The following is a 7306-nucleotide window of genomic DNA, read 5'->3' as shown; positions in this document are numbered from 1 at the left end:
GCATCAAGGAAGGGAAAAAAAAAATCTATATAGATTATATCAGAAGCACTGAAATATATGATACTGTTACAATACATGCATTCACATTATCCACTGTTAGTAACAAGGGAGCCAAAAGAAAACCATTCAAGTCCCAAGATCTATCAATATTCTAAACAAAGAACATAAGTATATGGCTTTGGTTTCTTGGGTGGGGGTTTTTTGAGAATATCAAAAATTAAGTTTATTCTATCTCATAGCCAAAGATATTGCAGAATAGAAGTCCATCTTGACTGACAGATAACATCATCAATATAATGCATATAAAGCATAACACAGAAAATTCCATGTATTTAACTACATTTAGTCAGTATTATCTTTTCTGCCTTTCTTGTGACTTCACAGACCCTACTCTTCAATGCTGCATTTTAAAAATTGCACCTTCCAAATAAAAGAAGTGGGTTGGATTGTTGTGTCACTTGTATTGTTTTTTGTGCAACAGGTTAATTGGTTATTCAGTACTGTAGAATTTCATAAGTGTAGGCAGTAGATAAATTTGAAACTGAATTTGAATCCACTTAATCCACTCACATGCATAGTATCATAATGACTATAGATGGAAGTAAAATTGGTGATTCAAACCACTACACTGTTTGATTATAGCTACCTTTTTACAATTAGAAACCCTATTCTGAGTCTAGTCATCTCTGTGACTCCTAATATTTTTAGTTTCTAACTTCTCTGATAATTTTCAGCAAGAAGTGTGGCTAATCCTCTCCCCTTCTAATTTGAGCATAACTGCCTCTCCACCTCTCATGGAAGTTTCAGACATTAATCCCACTTTTCACACTAAAAGTCTGCAATTCACTGTTATTTTCTGTATCTGTTATTTTTCCTAGACATAGAACATAACTAGGAAACATGTCAGTTCCGTCAATGGTATGCATAACTTGTGCAAAGGTAGCAAGACTCTTCCACTCATGCTGAACTCTGCATCACCTGGCCAAATTTTGGCCATTTTTTGTCAGCTGCTGATCACACTGAAAGTCCTATTAATGCTACCCCAGAAGACCCTGTCAGGACCTAGCCAAGTCTCTTTTAACCCATTTACTTTATTGTTATATTTGTTCTCAAATTGTACAATGTTAGCGTCAGTCTGAGTATGCTTTCCCTCTTTCACCATTTTTGCCTGTAATTTTGTCTAATACTAGTATCAGAACACTACCCGTTTTTATCCCACCATACTCATAACCCCCTTACTATTTCCTTTGCTACTGGGATTCAAAATCTGAAAACCTTCACATGAAATCACGTTTTAAAAACTTCCACAACGCCTACCGTGTAACTATTGATCTTCCCTCATTTTTCCACTTCATAAAAGAAGATGAACAGGTATTGGTACACATTCTACACTGGCAAATCCATAAAAATAGGATCAAGAAGTAACACTGAATTTGCCCATGGCAAAAATTTTAGGCAATCTGGAGACCAGATTTCTCACCATCCTGTACCCACTGAACTCCTGAAAAGAATTCCTGACCTAAATCACCTGCTTTATTTTGAATATCACCATAGATCCATTTCACCTTACTCCTCTTACAACCTAAATAAACTGCCAGGTCCAGTCTCACTCTCCTAAACCATCTAATTTTGGCTGTCTGAGCATTCTCTCTCCAACAGTCTGGTCTCTTTTTCTTGACATTATCACAAAGATGGAACCATCTTCTCTTTCTGTAGTATATATTCCTTTTTATTTTATGACTGACCAACCCTGCAAGGCATTTTGTGATTTATGAAATACATTATTAAACAGGAAGGTTTTTTAACATAATGTATTGTTTCTTGTCATTTCCAGTCTTCAGAAGAGCTAGGAAGCGAAGACCAGATGGAATGTCACAGAAAACATCACAAATTGATACATAAATTATGTTTGTAATATACTGCAAGCTTACACTGCGCCCCTTTCAACAGAAAGTAAAAACTCTGATTCTTTATGCAGAAGGAATTCAGACATCCACCATCAGATATAAAAGGTGAACATAATGAGCACAATTTTTAAAAATATTACTTTCTAAAGTTAAATAGTAAGTATACTCTCCACATATCTTTACTCTTTTTCTCTAAAATAAAAAAGAATAAATTAGTCCAATTATTATTATATTTGAAATATGCACAGTGCCATGAAAATAATTACTTTGGGCCTGCTTAATAAACACTTTCACATTTTCATTATTAATATTCTTCAAGAAGATCACTTCAAAAAATTCCTATCAACACCGCTGTTTTTCATGAGTCTGGTAAACAGCACAAAGAGTAAGCACTGCTTTCAGATACTTAATAAACCCAGAATTATTTTCCAAAATGTAAATACCTTATTCAGATTTTTTTAATTTATAAATTTATAATGTAAATTGAAGCATTATCTATATTTTACCCATGGATCTAATACACATACTAATAGTCAAACATTTGTACTATTAACAAAAATCTGTTTTATGCTAGGCATTTTTTTCCAAGAGCAGTTCAATACTTCAACAACATGACAAAATTTCTCAAATTATTACACAAAACAAAAATAAATTCTGTTTAGTCAGGGCCTATATCCCTGAAATAATAATTATAATAGAAGAAAATATTTAACAACAAATGGCAGAGTGAAGAAATTTTTAATACTAATAAGCAGTTCACAGTTACCATTATGAAACATATCAAGGACAAACTGAATTACTAAATTAAGTAAATCATCAATCACACCAATGTTTCTTCTTGCTAATAAGACCTTTTTTTCTATGAAACTGTAAACTGAGGTACCATCTTCAAGACTTCTTTCCCCTCAGAAAAAAATGCAAGGGAAAAGTTGCAGTAAAAATTCTGCCTCATAGCACGTAATTTTAGTAGACTTTATCCCCCTTTCCAGCAAATCTTTCCTCACCATATCCCACTCTCTTCTCCCCTCATATTGTTCTGTTTCAGAGTTTCTAAGTCTTCTTAATTCTTTTTTGTCCTTCAAATTATTTCCTCTCTTTAGCTCTTTTTTGCAAGCAAAAAAAATCTATAAAGCAAACATATGTATTACACAAATATATACACACATAGACACACAAACAGCCATAGTCCTGATTTTGCAAATGATTATCAGACACACTTTTCCCCTGTGTTTCATATAAGGCAGTCAGTGGAGAAATCAGTATACTTAATATAAACTATAAACTTCTTTGCGTACCTCTTGAAACTGCAGAGTGTAAGAAGAAATGAAAGTTAATCTATGCCTAAACACTGGAGAAAGCTTCAAATTCCATAAAGGCTGCCACAGCAGTCAGATTTAGCTGCTGCCTACAAGTTCTCATTGGGGCTTTCAGGTGGAAGTGGTTGTCTTCTCACAATTCAGAGAAAACACGCTGCCTATCATGCTTTTTAATAAAGTATTTTTCAATTCTCCATAAAACCAGTGTGGCTGTCTTGAAGAACTACATGTATACCCAGTAAAATTAAAAAATATGTATTACTACTGTACATCCCAGGGTATTTGGTTTCACTAAGGAAGCACTTGTCAACTCAGTTTAAATTTTTTAAGAGCAGACAAGATCTTTATTATCTGTATCCCAAGATTCAACTCAGCCTCCACTTTTTTTGAAGAAAATATTGTACTAATATCACCTTAACACAAGATACATTTTACTGATATAGGAAGAGCATTAGCATAAATTATTGCAGCATTCCTCCAGTAAAAGCACATGTGTAACAATAAATAAATCTTTAACTGTCTTTCATTCAACTTTATTTAGCACTGCATTTCTTAACAACATGGGCCAATGTGGTCCAGTAAATGAAGTCATATACACTGCTATTTCTTCAGAAGATGAAGAGGTCAGTGTTTAATGATTTTGTTCATTCGGAAGTGTAAATAAGTATCTGTAAACTAGAAAAGCATTTATCGTACTATCAACTCATACCTCCTTCAAAACACTTTAAAAAGTTTTCTTAGCTTCTATCCATTGTGTCTAAGGACTTCAGGGTTTAAGTAAATGTCTCTACTACTTGGATTTTTACAATATGCAGTGAGGTTTTCTTTAAATAGCACTTTTAAAATTCCTAAGAATCCAAAATAATTTTCATGCAATCATTGTTTTAGTTAAATTTGTCCTATCATCTTAGAACATTTTGGAATTACCTATCATCTTTATATCCATTTTTAATAAAGATATCATTCTTATGGCTGAGAAGACTTTCTTAGTATGCCTAATTTTATCAAAGCAGCAATTTAAAAAAAAAATATATATATCATTAATCAATTCAAAACATAGACTTGCATTATGACAATAGGTGGTGTTTACCTTCTCTGTCTAAATGCAATAGATCCACTATACAAGAAAAGCAGGTAAACATAAAGCAATGACCTAAGAACCAGCAGCTGACCAATTTACCACCTTCTCAGTTTAAATACATGATATTGCATAGGTCTTTGTCTTTTGCATGGTTATAAGAATAACCAATAATGTTTTATGGAATTACCAGCTACAAAATTTTCCATCTAAGTTTGGATGACTACAAACTGCCAGAACCAAACTAAGCATAACATATCTTTTATATATCTTTCTAAAGATTTTATGTTCCCTTCACAGGTATTTTGAAAAAAATAAGACTTTTGATAAAGGAAAACATTTTTCTCATATATTTCAAAATACACATATACCACTATCTATATGTATAACATTAAACCTACTTATCTCTCTCAAGGCTGTTGAATCAAAAATCTAAGATTATGGAGAAAGGACAGCAGAAGCTTCCAATTTAGGAAGTACCTTTAACACTAAATCTTATCTCCTACTGGGCCTACTGAGTTACCAGTAGAGAATATGACTCTGATTCAGAAAAGCAATTAAATGCGTGTTTAACACAAAACATGTTAGGCAGTCCCAAAGGACAACTGAACCAAAGCAACTGATTTCAAAGAGGCCTTACACAAGTTCCCTCAAATAGTTTTGGGGTTCCCAACTCATTAAACTTCTCATATTGAATCATTATAATCTCTTTCTGTTGAACTCAGATAAGCCTTATGTACTTATTAGTCTTTTCCTTTAAAACAAAAGAATGCATTACTGCGATGTTCTTTACATCATAAATCTCACATATTTCATAGCATTCTCTGCTTAAAAAAAAAGACTACTGTCTTAGCTTTCCAGTAAAGCTTATCACTGTGAAGCAATTGTACCCTGTCTGTTCGCTTTAGTCAGCTGAATCAAACAGATAAATGAAATCATCTTTCATAAAAATTTAAACTTGCCATGACTTTGGCTCCCCAAAATGGAGATAATTAATACTGTAGAGATCCATGTCTTCAGTGTGCCATGCAAATGTTGTTTTCCACATGCCAAAATATAGATATGGCGTATTTACACCCTCAATAGAAATTCCACAGTCTTCTTCTACAACATCCAATATTGTATTAAGATGGGCAATATTCCATTCCTCAATACCCTGAAAAAGATACATAATAAATGTATTAATAAATTTATAAAGTAATGCAATTTTATATAATAGTCACAGTCAAAAGATACACACCTGATCTAGCCCTTCAAAAGACTGTAGATTAATACAAATTTGTAAGCACTTTAGAAGACAGTCGAAGTTACCCGAAGAAGAATTCTCTTAACCTTAGTAAGATTTAGATCAGGTTCTAAGTCTGAGATGTTCAGAGCACAGAACATAAGTTCATATCTGCTTAACACTTAAAACATCATATCTAACATGCATTGAAACACCATACACAATAGAAATAATAGCTGCAGACAAAATCTTTGATGAGTTGATAGCTGGAAGCCACTAAGTTTCACTGGGCCTACGTATGCTTTTTAATTACTTACAAAGTAATACTAAACAGTATGAAAAATGATTAAAAAATTTAATTTACATGCATAAACTTACCATTTCTCTGAAAAGTATAAAAACTAAAACCATTACATCACTTCTGAGGTATTTCTAACCATAATGATGTACTGCATAAGAAATATACCACAGAAGAAATCTATTGATTTAATGGGATTCCAGCTGTTTCCTTACATTACTGCCTATAAAATTTGTATATTAAAAGCCATTCAGAAAGCCATGCATGTAGTTTTTGTTGTATTTCAGATTCACCCACAAAGTGCAATTCTAATTTCAGGTAACAGAGCATGTAAGAGTCAGTATAACCAAGATCAAAGCTACAAAACTGAAGAGAAAGAGATTAGACTTCATTATAACAGCAATTATTAGCACCTCCAGGGAAGACATTAGCTTGTGCTTAAGCAGTCAGAAAAACAAGAAATATAATCAAAACTATTACAAATTAAATTCAGGCAAGTTTCCTTATTGCGAAGACAGCCCCTAAACATGCCCTTAACCATGACCTGCTCCATACCCCCCATCACTGAACTCTGTACAGTTCCGGTAATCTTACTCAAATTTGGGGAACAAATTGATGGCAGACTGCAGTCCTGATGCAGCTGATTAAGACCAAGAAACATGGTGACATCCAATAGTTGGGCAGGTGGTAAAGTAAGAATACAGGTTAAAGCAAGAAGCAAGGAACATTTAATACTCTGTTTTCATTTCCTTGTTTTTTGAGATTTTATGTCAAGCATGTTATGTATGCAGCAACTAGAAGTGATATACAAGATGGTAACTTCTGTATGCAGTTCAACCTTCTCATTGAACAAGCACTTCTGACTGCCTGCTATGACTATTTCACTTAGTAAGAAAAACTATCTGTAAGCTATCTGGGACATGTACAAAGGAGTAAAGGACTTCTACAGAATGAGTTTGTTCCAGGTAGCAATTTTAGTTCTTTTTTTAAAATGGAAGCTTTGGCTTTGATGCATTTGTGTGACAAAGGGACTTGAAATTTAAAAATTTTAAAAAAAAAAAAAATTGAAAATTAAAAAATTAAAAAAAAAAAAAAATTTAATATGATGAACATTATCAAAGAAAAAAAACTAAACACCAATATGAACTCAAATAGTAGATGCTGGTAAAATCTGCACCTTTCAAATTTAAAAATCATAATCACCAGCAAGGTAATAGAGCTGTAAAATATAAAATTTGTTTGAAGAAACAATTTTAACTAATTGTTCCTCAAATTAATTCACATATTTTATTTTTTTAAAATCACATAAACTTTATCTTTGTTCACAAATCATGCAAGGCCAATGGCATCCTGGCCTGTATCAGAAATAGTGTGGCCAGCAGGAGTAGGGAAGTGATCGTGCCCCTGTACTCGGCACTGGTGAGGCCGCACCTCGAATGCTGTGTTCAGTTTTGGGCCCCTCACTACAAGAAGGACATTGAG

General features: G+C 33.1%; 1 protein-coding gene across 1 annotated transcript in view; it reads right to left on the bottom strand.

The window, feature by feature from the left end:
- The window catches only part of KDM4C (lysine (K)-specific demethylase 4C), a 276941-nt gene that overhangs the window by 247088 nt on the left and 22547 nt on the right, over window positions 1–7306 (bottom strand). The window contains exon 4 of the mRNA XM_009328050.1: window positions 5264–5457. Within this exon, the coding sequence (XP_009326325.1) occupies window positions 5264–5457 (194 nt within the window). The remainder of the gene's footprint in view (window positions 1–5263; window positions 5458–7306) is intronic.

Source organism: Pygoscelis adeliae, unplaced genomic scaffold (assembly GCF_000699105.1).
Source record: "Pygoscelis adeliae isolate BGI_AS28 unplaced genomic scaffold, ASM69910v1 Scaffold45, whole genome shotgun sequence".
In the NCBI taxonomy this organism is placed as follows: domain Eukaryota; kingdom Metazoa; phylum Chordata; class Aves; order Sphenisciformes; family Spheniscidae; genus Pygoscelis; species Pygoscelis adeliae.
Note: the sequence above shows the minus strand (reverse complement) of the source record. Positions and strands in the feature narration are given on the sequence as shown.